A 20,367-nucleotide genomic window follows, 5' to 3' on the forward strand; every position below is an offset into this window, starting at 1 on the left:
AAGACAGCACAAGATTTTAGTACTTTGGCTGAGATATCATCATACCAGAAGAATTACTACTTTTTAGTCATCTAATGACCTCCGTAATTTCTATAACACATTAGTTGGCGAAAGTGATGTCTGTAGTGGAGTATGTATTTCCTATGTAACTTTATTGGATATGCTACTGATGGACAATTTTTTGTCTCCTTGCTTTCAGCTGCAGTCAGGAAGAATTCATTGAATATTTGAGTTTCATATCATCATCGTGATGCTGCTGTCTGGGAGTTCAGTATAGTTTGTGTTGTTGAGACTATTTGTTTCATGTGTAGAATGCTCCAGAAGATCCTTACATTGTTCTTTGAATTTTGCATTGGTTTTTGTCTTTTTAATAACACACTTTAGTGTTGAATGTTGGGCTCCGTAAGGTTCCCTTTCTGTGCAGTGACTGTGGAATATAAAATTATAAAGAATGTAGCAACCAGTCACGGAAACATTATTTATCTTGTTGCAAATCGATTTCAACTGATATCAGTCATCATCGGTGCTAAAACAAATACAAGAGGCAGGGCATAAACAACAACTGCTTTAAAAAATGAAAAAATTGACAATGAAACATAGTTACATCAATTGCAACATATACAGATGTCTGAAATTAAAATTCAAAGTCATAACATACCATTTTTCTGACAGATACATGCCATAAGTAGAAGTACTGTCCTTGGCAGACTTCTATCATAAAGTGACACATCATCGGTCAACACTACAACAAGACAACATGAGATGGCACCACGTTGCAATAAGTGCCCTCTGTGTAAAATACAAAAGTAATGTAAAATACAAGCAATAAGGAATATATCACATTACAAAAAAATTATACAGTGATGGTAATTGATAATACCAGTTTAAATAATTACAACAAGTGAAAATGTCTGAGCGCTGTCAGATGATAGTAACAAATTAAATATATACGTCAAAACTACTATCTTCAAAATTGTAAGAAGAGATAAACTCGCTAGAAATATCATTCCATTCACACAAATAACTTATTTGTCATAATGACGAAACAGGATAGTGGTATCAATGGCCATCTGCCATTCTACATATGAGCTACAAGCACATCAGAAAGCACATTTATGTTACTTCCAATAGATGACGCTATGCTACTGAATGCACAAATCCAAAGTTGACGGAGTTCAGGTAAAAATTAAAGTACAACATAAACAATAGTATTACTTAAATAATGCGATTAACAAAGTGCTGCACATATAAAGAACCATATATGTGGATAACAACTTTAGATCTATTGTGCAAACTATAGCCTCATGAACAAATGTACCATATGCCCTTATATTTCTCATGAGTATGGTGGTAACCGATACAAGGATTGTCACATCACTGCCAACCACCAGTGATAAAATAGGTGCTCAAAAGTCAGTCACAAAACAACAAGAGCAGCATGTTCAAAATATGTAAAACCAGCTCTGAACTCCGAAAACCATTTAGCACATAACAACCACTCATTTTGAATGAGAAAGGCTCAGTTTAGGTGTGAAAATTGGCAGTTGCATCAGATTTCAAAAAATACATATTTTTTTAAAAAAGGTTAATACATATATATAAAGAGATACAAAACCATTTATAAAACCAAAAGTTAAAATTGTAGAATAGACGTCACTCAATGTAAGGTGACATAAATAAGCATGAAGAAGACAACAACGCAATCTACTGTGTTATATCGTTCTAATGTGAACAAATATGAACAAAATTGTGATCACAGATCATCTGCTCAATAAGCAAACTAAAGAATTCGTTGATTCAACAGTTAGCTACGTAAATTTGTCCGAAAAATATAAAGGCTGCCGCATATCAAGTAAGGTGATACTGTTAACAACACGTCAGTCATTAGAAAATGGAAAAACAGTGACGACATAATCTGTTAATCTACTCCTTCATTGAACTAGATCGAACCACTGAGGCCATCTATAGGGAAAAAGCATAGTTATTGATGAGCACATATCATTTCCAGAACGGTAGATGGCACTGCGAGGGAATTGAACTATCAAGTATGGTGTGCCTTTTTTACCTAGCTAAATGGATGAAAAGCTATTATTTTTCATTGCTGGTAGAATGGGTAAAATCATGCCGATTACATACGCTCGATAAGCGGAGAAACGCTACTATCTATGAAGAAACAGCGAAAAGGAACCCAGGATGTACGGAGTAAATGTCAAAGTTAAATGGTAGGAGGATGTTATAGACATTATTCATATTGCAAACCCGCAGAGTCCCCACCCGCCACCCCCCCGGTCAAGCAAATGTTTGGAGAACAGCTCCCAGAAATGAACACCCCTCACTGTCCCCTGCTCGTTGAGAAGGCAAACATCAGGCGATCTGTGATGGCCATATCCTCAGGTAGTTCAAGAAAAGCTTCCTTTTTGGCTTTATGCAACAATCTCGCATGTGTTCCAATCACAGGAAGCTCATGTCAACTATTAATAGTATGAGCAGCAAAATTCGATCTTTCAGCCGCGTCTCTTCTATCGTCAGCAACATGTTCGGCAAACCTTATTTCAATTTTCCATCCCATTTGATCCATATAACACGCTTTACAGCTGGGGCAAAATATTTTATAAACCCCCGAATGGTGTAAATGATTGACTTTATTTACCCCTTGATTTAAAATATGTCCCAAATTATTCTTAGTAGAAAAAGATTTCTGTACCTTGAGTTTCCTAAAAACGGCCACAATTTTCAGGCTAACTGTCCTATAGCATGGTAAGGAAATATATTTCATTGTCTTATTTTTGTTATTCGCTACACTCGGTTCGTTCACCCCCATATCTCTATATTTATTGGCAATTTTCTCATAATTTTTTGAATATAAGGCAAAGGATAATCATTGATTTTAGCTATGAAGTAAATAATTTCCAGTTCGGTTTTATGGGTCTTCATCAGAAAGCGGGACACTACATACACGATTAAAAGCAAACCAGAAAATGCTGCTTTATGCTGTTTAGGGTGGGCTGAGTTACAATTAATAATGCAGTCAGTATATGTCTTTTTTCGAAATAAATTTACAAGTGATAGAGCATAGCAGTCAGCATCCATTTTTGCAGGTTTTATTCAGCAAATGTAGATTTCGTCCAGTGCTAGCCATTATCAGTGCACTATTTCATAGTACAATGGATGTCAGTTGCCTGTTGTTTGGGCATCTATCGCAGTTCTGTCAAGACTCTTGAAGTCACAAGTCTCGAAACAACTGTGATAGATGCCCGAACAACAGGCGACTGACATGCATTGATACTATGAAATAGGCACTATCTGAAATCTAGATTTGCTGAATAAAACCTGCAAATAAGGACGACTGATTGTTGTGCTCTATCATTTGTATATCATATTACTGAGTGCACTCTCATTCCTAATGGAAGGTAACCTGATAAAGCATTTTTAAATCTTGATTAGAGCTAGTCCTTTGCATTAAATAAAGCTCTCTTTTAATACCTCCAGATGTTAGTCATCACTTTTAAAAAAAATAAAAAATAAAAAAAAACTGCAGTCATAATGTTGTGCCAATATTTTTAGGAAAGAATTAAATTTATCATCTGCTGGTGGCCTTTGTACATTCGTTCCCATTTTTCACCCTGTAAATTCTCTCCAAATAGTGTGACAGATTTACAGATTTGTGAACCTTTCATTTTCCTTTTGTTGTTAAGACTGAATGATAGCGAAGCTTTATTGATGCCATTTGACTGTCAGATCAGATGAACTAGCTGCTATTGGGCTCACATTTATTTCCTTAAAGACAGATGGATTTTAGAAATGTCTGTTGGACTGCGTCCCTCTGTTCTTGTTGCAAATGTTACTTTGGGGTTCAAAACAAACCCGGACATCAGTAACACTAGGTGCCCTCAATCGAAACAAACCATGATGAAATCCATATTGAAATCTCTGCTGTAATCCATATTGAAATCTCTTATGAAATCCATATTGAAATCTCTGATGTAATCCATATTGAAATCTCTGATGAAATCCATATTGAAATCTCTGATGAAATTCATATTGAAATCTCCACATACAATCATTTCCCAGATATTTCTATGTTTCAAAGTCTATTACTAAGTATAACTCTCAATTAGCTGCTTAATGCAGTATTCACTGAGGTCTGTGGTGTGGTACTTCGTTCTACTTTTTGTGTATATAGCCGCTAAGCCTTCCTCACATTACACCTTCAATATTGTGATAGCAATCTTCCATCTAGATGCTCACGCTCAATTTCCGTGGCTTCCAGGTGATATTCCGTTGTGCGAAGTACATTTGTAGGAATGTCTTTAGATTTTCAGTGCCCTGTATTGATATGAGAAGCTAATCTTTCGTGTTGAAAAAGCTTCTTATGGTTTGATGGAAAAGTCCAAATCTATTATGATTGTCAATCATTGTACAGTCCAATCTGCTGATTTTTGTGTCTTCACTGTTCTTTGCAGCTATGTTATTTGGCAGCTCTGTCTTTCAGAACAGTTTGTCCTAAAAATATCTGGAGAAAATATTGGAAATCGCTAGTATTGGATGTAGTTTTCTTGTTACACTGACTGGTTCCCAAAATGAGATGTGCAAATAGCCTCCTACTGGAAACATTCAGATATATAACATGCATTGTGGGGTACAACCGTGTCAGAGGCAACACATCACTAATACACATGCATCGTAGCCTCAATTTGTTGAGCAACTCCTGGAGTTCTTCACTTCCATGTTTAACCAAATGCTTCATGCAGAGCTCATCAAATCAGTGTCTGAGTGACACATTCTTCGTGTTTGTGTGCAGCGCGTTCTCACTGACATTCCTGCTATCAGCCTCAAGTGCTTGGTTGAGGTTACAGTTCAAACTGTTTCCAGGACCCCAACGACCACTACATGATCTTCTTTAGAAATATCTCTCCCCAGAGAATCTAAATCGCGGGTGACAATATTATTAAAAGGGTAGTTGCTACTCACCATATTGCAGAGATATTCAGCATCTCCACTTTATGGCAAGTAGCAACTATGATTTTCATAATACTGTTACATTCCATCCTGGATTTTCCATTGTTAAATCATAGGTAACATTGCTGAGTCCTGCACTAGTCTTAAAAAATACTAGTGTTAGACCTTTGCCCTGGCCAACACTTTCTCCACTTCTCACCCTTTGAAAACATGTGGCCATGGGTTGCTGTGAGACTAGCGTGCCATTACTCACCAGCCATGATGATTGATTATCTCTGGCATAGATGTACCTGTACCTGTTATCCAAGTTCAGTTTGACTTGATGCCAAAGAGCATCTGAGCAGTTGGTGCTACCAGAGGTGGAAAAAGCAGTGCACTCTCACCTCTGCATTTCAAAGCAATCAGTTAACAGTGCAAAACAAGGGATTAGTGACCATTCTTTTCATGTATAAAGCCAGTAGGAAGACATAATGTTCTTGGAATTAGTACTAGAGCACTTTGAATGATGGAATGTACATTCTTGAGAAGTTGCCATATTAGTGTACCTGCATATCTCCAAGTATTGTATCTGTAACTCCTCTTGTGCAGATATCTATGTTTCCCAAACTTAGCATTATTGTCACATGTACTATTGGTTTCAGAGTAACAGTCAAATGCAGTATGTATGTGTAGACTGTATTTTAAAATTTGGTATAACTTGTCACAAAGTTTTACTTCCATGTGCCAGCATATGTAAATGTATTTGTTTTGTTATAGGCCGTACATGTTATGAGGGCTATTCAGAAAGTGGGGAATGTTTTGGCATTTAAAAAAACTAAGTACAAGAAATACATTTTATTATATACGTCTGAAAGAGCGACTGATATACTACTTTTCCACATAGTCACCAAACACATTGAGGCACTTATCACAGCGGTGGACAAGCTTTGAAAGATCTTCATTGTAAACTCTGCCACCTGAGACTTCAGCCATTGAGTCACGCTTGCCTGGAGTTACATGTCGTCATCAAAGTGCTGCATTGCAAGCCAGTTCTTCATCTTGGGAAACAAGTGGAAGTCACTTGGTGCAAGATTGGGGCTGTAGGGTGGGTGAAGGAAAATTTCCCATTTGGATGAATTAAGGAGTTCTTTATTGTGGCTTGCCATGTGAAGTTGGGCATTGTCGTGCAAAATCAAAATTTTGGACATCAGCTTTCCTCGGTGTTTTGTTTTGAACTGCTCTTCTAATGCTGTGCAAAGTTTGACAGTACCGGGCAGAATTCATGGTTGCTCCACGATCGAGAAAATCAATAAGAAGCACACCTTGCCTATCCCAAAACACTGTCACCATCAACTTCCTTGCTGACAAGGTTTGCAAACATTATCTTGGTTTTTGGCGGGACCTTGTGTGCCCCCAATCTGTGGACTGTAATTTTGTCTCACAATTGACATGTTTCACTCATGTCTTGTCACTGGTTACAATTCGATCCAGTAGTGAATCAGCCGGCCGTGGTGGCCGAGCGGTTCTAGGCGCTTCAGGCTGGAATCGCGCGACCGCTACGGTCGCAGGTTCGAATCCTGCCTCGGGCATGGATGTGTGTGATGTCCTTAGGTTAGTTAGGTTTAAGTAGTTCTAAGTTCTAGGGGACTGATGACCTCAGATGTTAAGTCCCATAGTGCTCAGAGCCATTGAACCATTTGAGTAGTGAATCACCATGTTTGTGGTAGGCCTCCAAAAATGTCAACGTTGTCCCCATTCACTGTTCTTTATGGTGCTCTGTAAGCATTCTGGGCACCCATCGTGCACAAAATTTGTGGTAGCCTAGCTTTTGAGTGACAATTTCAAACAACAAAGTCCGTGAAACTTGTGGAAAAGAAAGTGAAAGCTCCATTATTGTGAAGCGACAGTTTTCACGAATCATTTCATCAACTTTAGTGACAAGATCATCAGTCACAATTCTCAAGCATCCACTGTTCTCTTCATAATGAACGTTGGTTCGGCCATTTTTAAACCGAATGCTCTATTTCCGAATGGAACATTCACTCATTACATTGTTTCCGTACACTTTGCACAGTTCACAATAAATTCCTATAGGTTTTAGGTTTTTTGCCAACAAAAACTGTATCACATACCGCACCTCACAACTGGCAGGATTTTCGATTACAGCACACATTTCAAGTTCAAATATTGAAAAAACCAGACGCGCAGAGACTTTCCCGCTGTCACGGATGGATGCCGACTGAGCTGCTGAGCACGCACATACCAAAATATATGTGATCGACATCTGCCTAGTAGTGTCAGACGGAAACGTTCCCTACTTTCTGAATAGCCCTCGTACTTGCAAAATCTTACTACAATAGTAAAGTAGAGGGGAAATGTAAAGCAGTGATACACGGTACTTGGTATGACAGAGTTCTTTTACGTATTGTGAAATGCACTATTCATTCGAAATTTGTGCTAGTGGTAGTTAAACTGAGTGAGATGATCCATGGTACTAGAACCAGCTGTTGCTGTGCTGCTGTAATGTTTATAGAAAACATTGGTTGTTAAGACTCCATAGTTATTGTGTTTTACTTACACTCCATGAAAGCACTCAGTGTGGTCGCTAAAAGAAGTATGAAGGAAGGAAAGAAGACTACTGAGTCACTTCTAGTTCAAAAATATATGCCTGATCATCATGGACAGCCAATCTGCTTTTGCAGAAGTAATAATGTAGTATCAGTATCAAAACAAACAACCAAAGAAATCGTTATCATCAATGAAAAAATACTAATATCTGTAAGACAGTATTAAATAGGGAAACCTTACCCTACAGGTCCAGAAGGTAAATGAAAAGTATGATGCATAAAAACTAGTTGAGTACCCGGTGTTGCCCAGGTGTGTATTTATTCCAGTCTTCTATTAGTCCATCTCCTCCTTCCCCCACTCTCTGTCTATCTTCTCCTCTCCCCCTCTCTATCCACTTCCTGCTCCCCCTTTCTCTGTCCATCTCCTCCTCTTCCCTTTCTCTGTTCATTTTCTCCCCCTCCCCCCCCCCCTCCCTCTCTCTCTCTCTCTCTCTCTCTCTCTCTCTCTCTCTCTCTCTCCTCTCTCTCTCTCTCTCACACACACACACACACACACACACACACACACACACACACACACACCCTCTCCCTCTCACTCTCTCTGTACATCTCCTCCTCTTTCCTTTCTCTGTCAGTCTCCTCTTCCCTCTCTCGTTCTATCTCTTCTCTCCCCGCCCCCCTCTCTCTCTCCACCGCTTTCTCCTCCCTCTCTCTGTCCATCTCCTTCTCTTTCTTTCCCCATCTCCTCCTCTGTCCTCCTTCTGTCTGTCTATCTCCTCCTTCCTCTCTTTCCACATTATCAGCCCTACCCTAATAGGACATTGCTGGTTCTTACCTCCACTGTATTTCTTTCCAGATAGTAAGTAGTATGTGCACCAAGTTGGGCTGAAATTGATACAGGGGCTTAGGAGAAGCTTTTTATGAGTTGCTTTGACCATGTATGCATATGTCAAATATTTTCCACATATATTTAACATATTTCAGACATATATGTACATACAGTTCACCTGGAGCTCTAGCAAATTTCACATGACTGTTTCATTTCCACACAGCTCAATTTTCATGATGTCATATCTCCTGAACTACATGTCATGCAACAATATACAGTAATTCTGTAGGTCATTCAGTGGCATATGTGGATACCATCAGTGAAATGTGTTGTGAATAGAGTTAGTAGAAAAAAAGTAATAAATTTAAATTTCATGGATGTGTGGAAGTTTTGCTCGCATCTCAGTGTTTATGACGTCATGTATCCTGAACTATGTCATACAATGATATAATTTTGCTGATACATTCAGTAGTATTTACAAATACTGTCTGCTAAATGTGTCGCAAGTACAGTTAGTAGTAAAGAACTAATAAATTAAAATGTTGTCCCTGATGTGTTGTCCCTGATGTGGCAATTTTACAGCCTGAACAGCATAAATGTAATAAAGAATAAAATTTATTCATTTCATCATTTTGTGGGGCTTGTCAGTGAGGAAAAGTTTTGTAATGGTTTGAACTTACGTGTAAAGTTTGTTGCAAGTCACTAAGCACTCTCATTTTCAAATACTGGATGAATGAAGTTCGGGTATTTGCACATTGTGGGGTAAACTACTTCTTCACTCCCACACACACCCCTTAGATAGGTAGGTGGTTCTTAGCCCCCACAGCAGTTCTTTCCAGACAGTAAGTGATATGTGTACCATGTTTGGTTGAAATTGGTCCAGTAGTTTAGGAGGAGATGTGGAACACATACGCCAGCAAAAAATACTCCTATGAGAGCACAAAAAAACGTGGTTATGTTCGTGTTCATTTAAAAGATTCTTGACTAAAAAGTGGTGTACAAGCTGCCTCACTGTACCTTCCTCAGCACCTCCAAAAATTTTCCCAAAAAGTTTGGCATGTGAACACACTTGCGCTGTAACATGCAACTCATCTCAAACTCCCACAAGCTCTCCTAACTGTTACTCACTGACACCCACTAGTCCATCACTGTAAATCAGTCATACCCATCCATTTCTAGTTGCTCTTTCTCACTGACTTACTCAGACCAGCTCATTCTCATTCTCTCTTCATATCTCTCTGTCATTGTCTGCCATGTCACAGCCACAGTCCCCCTACAACAGCCTCCTCTCACTATCACTGTCTCCATCTTGCTCTCTCTTACTGCTAATATCTCATTCATTATTTCCTGTTGCTGCTGTCTCTTCTCACTGTCACTGTCTCTCACTGCCTTATGGTCAAATACTCTGTCTCTCATTATTACTGGCTGTCACCCGCTTCCATTTTCTCTTTCTCTTTACTCCTTCCTCTCCAACCCCCGTGGTGTTGTTGCCTTCACACTCTTCGTAGTACTGTTTTGTCACCGTCAGCTATGTTCCACTGCAATTGTGTGCCTCTCTTTCTCTCACACTGCCATTCTCTCATTTACTCTTTATATAATACAACCACTGTCTACTATCTTCCAGTATTGATTTCTTTTCTGTCTCACTGCCACTGCAACTGTCCTCTTCTCTCTCAGCATAAAAACTGCGAATATGTTTGCATGCCAAAATTTTGGCGAAAATTTTAAAATGTACTGAGGAAAGTAGAATGAGGTAGCTGATACCCCACTTTCCAGTCAGTCTTTTAAATAAACAAGAACATATTCACATTTTTTTCTGGTCCAATAGGAGCAGTTTGCAGCTGGTTCCCTTCTTTTCCCTGCTGCAGCAAGGCATGCAACTCGTATGAAAAGAAATGTATTGATCGGTAAAATTTAGATAGTTTACTTACGTGAAATTGACATTATGCAAAACTAATTGTACACCTCAGACTGGATTTTGCTGCAAAAAAATTATGCATGTGCTTCAGCACTACATGGGGGTCCTAGATGATAATGAAAACACTTTACAGCATATTTCTCCATACTACGTCACTTTATAAACTTTGTTTTCCTACATATCACATTTTACATGTGTATTTTGCAAGTACAAATAGGGTAACTTTAATCTTCTGTGTCTCAGAAACAGATAATGATGTAAAGAATATTTTCAAAAATTTTTAATATTATTTGAGATTGGAATCATAGGAATACATTGTAAAATTTTCAGCCATTTGGTGTGCGTAGCCATCTTGGAATTTCTTGGCTGGGTTTTGGTCTGCAGGTGATGGCAAAACTATGGTAAAAAAACCCTTCTTTTTGGATTTTCGAAGGAACTGCCTGTGAACTAATGTGACTCCGTAAGTCCCATCAATCCCACCAAAGACCACTTAAAAGACAAAAAGAAACGACAAATTTGCTCCATTTGCCTGTGCAGGAGAAAGTGAGTAATTTTCATACTTTGGCCCTGTGCTGTAGGATAGTGACAATAAGACAATCCTTTTCTTGGGTATAAAAATGATACCTAGCCCAAGCACTATCCAAAACACTTGACCCTACCTTTTTATTACCAATAGAACCCAAGATATGAACATCAGAAAATCATTTTTTTATGTTCTGTTTTGGAACATATTAGGTATGCATGCAACCAGTACACATATCAATATATAAATACATATGAATATAATAGAGGGAAACATTCCACGTGGGAAAAATATATCTAAAAACAAAGATACTGTAACTTACTAAACGAAAGTGTTGGTATGTTGATAGGAGACAATAAAAAACACACAAATTTCAAGCTTTCGCAACCCACAGTTGCTTCATCAGGAAAGAGGGAAGGAGAGGGAAAGACGAAAGAGTGTGGGTTTTAACGGAGAGGGTAAGGAGTCATTCCCATCCCGGGAGTGGAAAGACTTACCTTAGGGCGAAAAAGGGACAGGTATACACTCGCACGCACGCGCACACACACACACACACACACACACACACACACACACACACACACACATCCATCGGCACATATACAGACATGGGGGGAGGGGGGGGGGGGGGGGGGGTAAGCCAGTGTTGGTGGTAGAAGTTCCCACTGCCTGTTTGTTGCAGTTGCTGCTGCTGGTGCAGGTGCAACTGCTGCTGCCACAACTTGAGAAATTTTGGCTCCATGCACATGGGAACAGTTGTATGATGAGAAAATTTCTGCCCTACTTTGCTAAGGTAGAAATACAGTTTATCATCAGCTGCAGGCATAGAAACTCGGTTTGTGATAACTTGCACTGATGGTGACATAGAGATCAGTGCACCGAAAATGACCATTCTGGAGATGGACGACAGCAGAGATTATGAGGTCAACTAAAAAAAGTCATCTAAAGTATACACAACCATCCAGGGAGAAGAATCCAATCACAAATGTAAATCAGGCAAGATCAAAACTCTACTATTTGGTGGCGCGTAACTAAGGCTTCAGTGACTAGTGAGACACGACTCATAGTATCTAGGCTGTAGTGTATTGGTAAACACTTCTCAGAGAGTAGCGCCATCTCATGTGCTTGCTGCAGCAGCTCTGACGTGTTCTCTCAGTTGATATTCGGACTAGGTTTAGAACCCTAATTGCCCTTGGATACTTAACAGGAAGCATCATCAATCAATGTGCTGGGTGTATTTATGGAGTGCATGTATAGTATATGGATTCTCATAGTCCCAGATATGGTTTCTCATAGTCCAGATGGGCTGTTACATATGTGGGGAATGTAGTATCAATAGCATTTTGATGAAGCAAAAACCGCTGCACAAATTATACACACTGTGTGACACTCAAGAGGTACTTAGTGCCTACACATTCTGAAGGTGACACACATGTAGGCTCTACATCTGCAGTCCCTCAAAATAGTTAAAATCACATGTGCCTATAGTGCTTGCCTCATTGTTGGTATGGATTGAAGGTATGTTGCTAAACTTCTCTATGTGGCATTGTCAGAATCTGGTATTTCCCCATTTTGCCAGCTGCTAACACACTTAGGGCAAAAATGTACTTGTTTTTCTTCTGCTGTTTGGAAACTGATGCTTCTTGATGTAACAGTCATCTCATCAATCACCTGTCACCTCATCATAAAATGAAATTATAACAGTAACCTCTAAAATTCAGACTCCATGCTGAGTCCAGAACATTAAATCTAAATAACAATTTATAAACAATGTTGAAGGTATAGAAGCACATGTTAGCTATGGTGCATTATGTAGCATTAGTGAAGCACCTGACTCGTGTACATAAACCAGAAACAGAGTTAAAAAAGATATGTTCTGGAACCAAAATTATCCTTTGTTTTTGTGACATATTTTTACTACCCTGCTCAGTGGTAGATAGCAAAAGTTCAGTTTCATTCAGCAACAGTGACCAGTGGAACAATTGACAGTTCCCAGTGGTCAGTAACAATTAAGTTCAATAGTGAATAGCTTCCCAGTAGTCAGTAACAACTAAGTTGATTTAGTGAATGGCTTGCTAGAAACAGAATTTTAAAAGCGCAGAAAGGTCGCTGTTAAGTAGACATGATCAGACCAGACTGAATATGGAATGATAAAAACTAAAACAAGACTACACAAATGGCCTTAGCTGAAAGCTTCAAGTGGTAACTGGTGGAGGTGCATGGGACTTGTGTCTTACTTAACAGCAGCAGTACCTCCAACTCCATATAGACACTGCGATTTGGCAGGGAATACGAATCACTGTTGGTTACAAAAATATGTCTCTCTCTACTTCAGTCATCAATTTTACAAATAACCTTCAACCAAGAAATAAAGTTACATCACATAATTCATACATTTATACCGTGTTATAAATTGTTATTTACATTATAAGATACTTTGGTGTTCATGGAAATAGTACTATATCCTGCCTAAATTACTACTTTGAAAAGTAGTAATTACTACAGGGAATAGTTGATATAATTTACTTGCAGCAGTAACAATGTTGAATTATGATGTAGTCAGCTCATAGGAATTAAGCTGTGTGTGTTAATTTTTGAACTGAGATATTATAAAAGTGAGGCCAGACTGTTCCTGACACTTCATCTTGCCAACATATTCCCACACATGTAACTTCGTTGCTTCCCTACATTTTATATTTTTGAAACGGAATTTGGCGATTCAAGACAAATCCTCACATTTGAACAAATGGCCTGTAAGTAACATCATTTGTAATGTCTTAGGATCACCTGTTGTTTGACCAAAATTAGTAGCGCTTCAGTAAAGAAGTGACCTACAGCTATTGTGTATTATTTTATAAATCATTTATCATATCCTCATTTCTGCATAACAGTAAAACCTGGATAAGAAAAACCAAGTTGAAAGCAGACTTAAATGAAACTTGGTGATTGAGTTAAGGGAACGTCCACCCCCAGTAGCTGAGTGGTCAGCGCGCCAGAATGTCAATCCTAAGGGCCCAGGTTCGACTCCCCGGCTGGGTCAGAGATTTTCTCTGCTCAGGGACTGGGTGTTGTGTTGCCCTAATCATCATCATTTCGTCCCCATCGACGTGCAAGTCACCGAAGTGGCATCAAATCGAAAGACTTGCACCCGGTGAGCGGTCTACCCGACAGGAGGCCCAAATCACATGACATTTACATTTATTTATTTTAGTTAAGGGATGAAAAAGAGTAGGCTGCTTAAGAAAGTGAAGATATTTACTGTGAATAATAAAATTGAAGACTTCAATATTCTAATCCTCATTTTAGGGACAACAATATATATTGAACACAAGTAAACCACTGTAATGACAGATCAAAATTGTATAATCGTCCACAATCGTGATGGAAACTAACGTAAGCCATAGTTTCAGATCGTAATTATTATGCAATAGTTCCTCACTGAAACTGATACAAGTCCAAGCACTACTAATTTGCTTTGCATGCATATTGTAAATATAAAGTTAAGCAAAATTCCATTAAGCCTGGCGATGGTAGAAATCACACGCTCATCGGTGAAGCACTGTACAACAAATGTCTAGTGGGTCCAGGTAACTCAGCAACATCTGGAGAAATTTCAACCAAATTTGTTACTGCATCATGATTTCTGATGTATTATTTTATAGAACATTTATCATATGCTCATTTCTGCATGGCAGTAAAACCTGGATAAGAAATACCAAGTTGAAAATAGACTTAAATGAAACTTGGTGGTTGAGTTAAGGGATGAGAAAGTGTAGGCTTCTTAAGAAAGTGAAGATATTTACTGTGAGTAATAAAATTGAACACTTAGATGTTCAAAGTGGCAGTGTAGTACACATGGAGAGACAAAGTCAAATAACAGCAACTGCGAGTAAGTCCACTGGGTGGCATTATATTTGCATGCTATGGAAGTTCAGGTAGATCAGTCTGCAATATTTACAGCCTTCCTACCGCATCACCAGGTATGAGCAGTCTTATACATACTGATATGTACTTATTTTCCATTTGAACTTCCAGTGGGTTACTAAAATAAACATTCATTCCATCAGCATGGAAAATGATGAACATGGTTTGTGACATCAACAAAGAGAAGGGCTGATAGACCTGACCAGGTAATGGGCATTTAACAATATTGAATGTTATTTTTTAATTGATTCATTAATAGGCTCTACTTCAAACCACCCTAAAAATTTATTGTGTTGGTTTCGAGAAGTGACTTGTGTATGATATGTAAATGTCACTTAAATGGCAGGAAAAATACAGATGCAGAAGAATAAAGTGGGTTTGAATACTTAAGACCGCCCAACCCCTGTCCTCAAACACCCCCCCCCCCCCCCCCACACACACAAAAAAAAAAAAAAAAAAAAAAAGAAAAAACAACAACAACACACACACACACACACACACACCTGCGAACTACATGACTACTTCTATCCTGCAATCCCTCTTAGTCTGCCATAGTCCCTGTTTCTCATTCATCCCTGCCTTTGTTCTTTCCTCTCCTCTCCATTCACTACCCTTCAGTTTCTTACTCCTCACCCCTATTTAATTATCCCCCTTCCTACTGTCTATCGACTCATAGATCTATGAGTTTAAATTTTTGTTTGCAGAAGCTGTTTTATTCTGTACTCACATCCCCATCCCTCCTATTTTGCCATGTGCAATGTAATGCTATAGTTTGTTCATGACATCCTGAACGAATTTATGGGGGGAGGGGATGGGGGTGTGAGCAGCTGAGGAATCAGGCTCCATCTACTACAGCCCAACACATTGAAAACCATAGTTACAGTAGAGGTGTGGAAAGAACAACTTGCACTGTCCTTACACAGCACTGCCTCTAAGCAAGTGCATACTGCATGGCATTGCATGACAGTAATTTCTTTAAACAGGTACTGTATTTTTAGATTGCCATTGTTGACAGCAGGCAGATGTAAAATACTTTTGACAAAAAGTCGACTAACTTTTACCAGTTTCAGGTCATCCATGTCTAGGAAGACCTCATTCAGGACATTTTGAACAAACTATGCCTCTGCCAGCATCTGAGCAAAATCTCTAATGTGCCCTTGTACCTTCCCACCCTGGTGCTTCCTCTCTTTTCCCTTACCACTATTAGCCTCCTTCGTCCACCATCCCTCCCACCTAGTGAGGTGGCGCAATTGGACTTCCATCCAGGAGGAAGAGAGAGTTTCAGATCACTGTCTAACCTTCCATATGTGTTTTATGTGATTTTCTTATATTTGTCAAAAAGAAATCGGTGAATTCCTTCCCCATTCTTATTCATCAGGGATCATGTCCCTACTCTGTTGATCTCATCATCAAAGGTGCCTCAAACATAAATTTTGCTTATGTCCTCCTTCCTTTCACCCATATCCGCTTCTGTATGCCACTTACCTCACATAATGCAGCCCCATCCCCTGTCAGGTACAAGTACTGGAACAATGTGCACATGTGCATATATGTATTTGGTGGGGGGGGGGGGGGGGGTGTAAAATAAGTAAACTGAGCTTCTGTGTTCCAGTCTGTAGGTAATGTTCATTCCTCGGTTACTTTTGTTTATGTAAGTTTTCCATAAGTGAGGTGATGCCTCATTCTGTAAGTTTCTTTGTAAATCACGCATCATTGCTGTACTTGTTTGGAGATAAGTTTGAAATCAGGGTGATACATAAAATCAGTATTTAGTAAAAACAGTTTTTCATAATTCTGTATGAATACTTACTCCTTTTCAGGAGAACGCCCTCACCTGTGCCAGACATGTGGCAAAGGATTCATAAGAAAATCAAAATTGGATGATCACATTCGGCGGCATTTGGGAGAGAAACGATACAGTTGTGATCTTTGTCCCAAGTGCTATGCCAGTAGTTGGGACCTTAAGTTGCATCGGAAGTAAGTATCTAAATCCTTCTACCACCGACAATTTTATTTGCAATCAGCATGCAAGCTTCAGGAAGTGTTTGATGAAAAACCAACAGAAGGAAAGGATAAGTGTCATTTAAGCTTGTTCATGCAATTCGAGTTTGGGACAGAGGGGTTTGAGATAGATTATCAGTTTTGCTTCAGTTGGTTCTTTCACTGTCTCCTTCAATCTGACAATAACTACAAGTATGTTAACTTCAGAAAAGAGCAGCAAAGTAATGCAAAGAAATTTGTGCATCCTATTTCCTTGCGTATAATTATGAACACAATCCAGTACTGTTGTATGAGGATCAATTAATAGAAGTATCTCTGCACATCTGTATCAGAGCTAAAGTATTCAGAACCAAGAAGTCCGTGGAAAGTAGTTTGTGATGAGAAAGCAAAAGGTGTAGAAGCTCTTTTATAACTAGATCGGGAAGTCTTTAGTTTGGGCCCCATGAGAGAAAGTTCAGTGTGTGACAAAATTATAATCAACAATGAAACATTAAGATTTGAGGCTGTAGAAAGCCATAACAGAGCTGAGTAATACAAGATAGTGGATGAGGCATACTGAGAAAAGGAAAAGTTATGAAGAGAAACTTAAGGCAAAAGAGCTATTTGTTAGAGCTGCAGAATTTCCTCCCCCCCCCCCACCCCCCCCCCCCCCCCTCCTGTTTACAGGGGAAGATAGCCTATTTCCATGAAAGTTAATCTCAATTATTGCAGTACAATGGTTGGTACTATATCTTTGATTTACAGAAACAATTTAAAATTTTGAGAGAGGGATACATGGTCAATTTAGTTTTCATTATGTCATTATGTAACAAGGACAGCTGCATGTGTAGCATTTAACACAATATTTAGAGCAATTTGTTGTGTTCCCACAATTGTGATACTTTTCAGGAAATGTCATCCAGAGGTTGAGTCTTCAAATCCCCCTATTGAAGCTTCAGCATCTACTGAAGCTCCTTCAGAACTGACACCAGTTGCTGACATTGATGATCCAGATGAGCCATCACCATTACCTGTTCCACTCTCTGTTGAAACTGTTGTACCACAGCAGCAATCAGCATCTAGTACACCTCCTGTGCTAGTACAGCTTGATGGAGGACATGCAGGCATGTTGACATTAACTGATGCTGTACAGTTAGGCCCATTGATGGCAGCTGATGGGACCACAGCAACTGGAGGACCAACTCTTGGAACAACTGCCCAGTTTGTGCAACCACCTCCTACAGAGGCCTTTGGACTTCAACCTGGACTGGTCTTTGTTCCAGCAACTTTTGATGTTAGCAGTATCACTTATTGATAACTTATAATAAGAAATCTAGTTTTATTGTGCACTGCTCCCAATTGTAAGGCTTGTGATTAGTATAACATTGACAGTGTTTGTAATTCCTCATATAAGTGATAACATTTGAGTTGTCTGTATAATGTAGTGATTGTGACTGTAGCATTCCATATCATCTCTGCTAAACAAATAATGAGTCATAAAATGAAATATTCATTACTCAGCTGACACTAAATTAATTTATAATCTTTTTCCTTTTCTTTTTACGTCCTAATGAAGTGATAATGTGTCACTACATTGAGTGTACTTGATTACACTCAATACTGATGTGTGAAGGTTATATCCCCTCACAAATGTGCAAGTTTCCAAATTTTTCATAATGTTTCCTGGTGTACCAAAGAATGACGATGACGATCACACCAAGTCCCCGAGTGGAGAGTAAATGTTTCTGTTGGTATCTTTACATTACATCCCTCATCCTCTGTGAACATTTACAGTGTCATGATATTTTGAAAAAGCTGTCTCAGTAACCAGAGAAATTCACAGTAACATACGGCCCAAAAAATAAATAATTTTTGAAAATACTATTGCCTGTGCATGATAATATTGGAAACAATATAGAAGTCACATAATACCAAACTTTGTTGGTATCATCATCTACTGCCAATACTCATTCTTGGCAGTTGCACAGAAGGCTTTTCTGAAAGAAATCGAACTTCAGGAAATTTACATGTATTCATAAGTTGTGTAGGTAACTTTTGTTCTACATCCTTATTCTGTGATAGCGTTATTTTATTTTCATTAATCTTATGTAGTTCCCCAGCAGTATTTTGTTACTACATTAAAGATCTACCATGCAGACATATTCTCATATTTTATCCCAAAATATCAAAAAAGAAAAGAAACCAGAGCAGATAAGATCTATCATTAAAACAAGAGTGATAGGTAAAGCTATCACAAAACTCATGGTACATTGTGAAGTTCTTTTTCATCATTGTCGTAGACACCTATCTTGCACAAATGTATGTTCATTGTCCATTTACTTACTCATTTATATGGGGTGGCATGTCTGAAGGCACAGAATTTTTGCTGATTATGGGCGCTATTAGCCAAGGGCAGCTAGCGTCACCACTAGTGTCTCCTGCGACTCAAGGGGCGTTGTGTCAAATGGCACTCAATTAGCGGACACCTGTGGCAACACTGAGACACCAATGTAGGGGCCTGGTGACTGCCCTGGCGACTCTGAGTTGCCCAGACCCCTCACGGGGTATTGTGGTAAATGGGGCCCATGACCCGTAAGACACTTACATCACCACTTTTCTTCCACTGGGCCAGTGCACACATATGGTGTGTCACTCTGGCAGCTGTCCTCCAATAGCTCATGTACAACATTACTGTGTACGCTGTACTTGCACTGTGTTACAATATTGTTAACTTATGAATATGTAAATACTGCCTCGAGAACTCAGGAAGCTGAATAAACTCTTTGAAAGTAAAATAAATACAGAAGATTTAATTGTTGAGATACAAAAAATATTAGTACTCTGTGATGTAACGACAGAAGCATATTCCAACAAAAGTGAGAAACTGGGTGCTTGGTGCAGTATTTTAAAGAACTTCATTTCAGAGTTCGAGGAAAGATCCATGAGTGAGAAGAATGTTCTAGGTGAGTTTTATAACTTTAATAGCTCAATACAGAATTTAGTAATATCCGTAAATAATCAATCATTATTCAATATTTGTACATGTTCTTCCATTACGTTGCTTTATTAGTGAGCCATAGCTAACAAGGAAATTGTCCAACGGGTCATGTCAGAACTTGGTTTTGTTAATATTTTCATTGCATCCAGTTGATTATTGAAGACAAAATTACAATGCAGATAATAATAAGACTGCGAAACCAGTGATTTGTCACATTCCTGAGACGATTACCATGAGTAAAATCAGATATTATCTGGTACCCCCTCCCCTCTCAGTCAACATTAGTGCTTGAGTCCTCCACACTACTCCTTCCTAGAGGCACTTGCTTCGCCCACACCCACCACCCTGATTTAAAATCACTCAGGTTACAATGCTTTGTGTCTGACTACTGTAACTAATAATAATGTTAAGCCCTACAGAAATGTACCAGCCATTACATTACTGTTGTGTTGTGCTGTCAGTTAATTCGTTCATTACTGTGGAGTAAATAATGAAGCAATTTCTGATCTGTCGTGGGAATTAGCTACAACTCGGTGAAGGCATATTCCTGAGATACTCAAGCATATGTGATGACTATGTGTTAAGTATACTGTCATAGATGCATGGTACAAAATATGTATGAGGAACATATATTCATACATTCGTTTCACAAGCTGCATCCTCTGCCACATTGTGTCACGAATCAATGTT

General features: G+C 38.9%; 1 protein-coding gene across 1 annotated transcript in view; it reads left to right on the forward strand.

Annotated features, from left to right (window-relative positions):
- Window positions 1-18,211, forward strand: part of LOC126473682 (oocyte zinc finger protein XlCOF6-like) — a 79,043-nt gene extending 60,832 nt beyond the window's left edge. The window contains exons 9-10 of the mRNA XM_050100918.1: window positions 16,520-16,676; window positions 17,589-18,211. Of these exons, the coding sequence (XP_049956875.1) occupies window positions 16,520-16,676; window positions 17,589-17,994 (563 nt within the window). The 3' untranslated portion in view covers window positions 17,995-18,211. The remainder of the gene's footprint in view (window positions 1-16,519; window positions 16,677-17,588) is intronic.
- The last annotated feature ends 2,156 nt before the right edge of the window (window positions 18,212-20,367 follow it).

The sequence above is a fragment of the Schistocerca serialis genome, chromosome 4 (genome assembly GCF_023864345.2).
Source record: "Schistocerca serialis cubense isolate TAMUIC-IGC-003099 chromosome 4, iqSchSeri2.2, whole genome shotgun sequence".
Taxonomy (NCBI): domain Eukaryota; kingdom Metazoa; phylum Arthropoda; class Insecta; order Orthoptera; family Acrididae; genus Schistocerca; species Schistocerca serialis.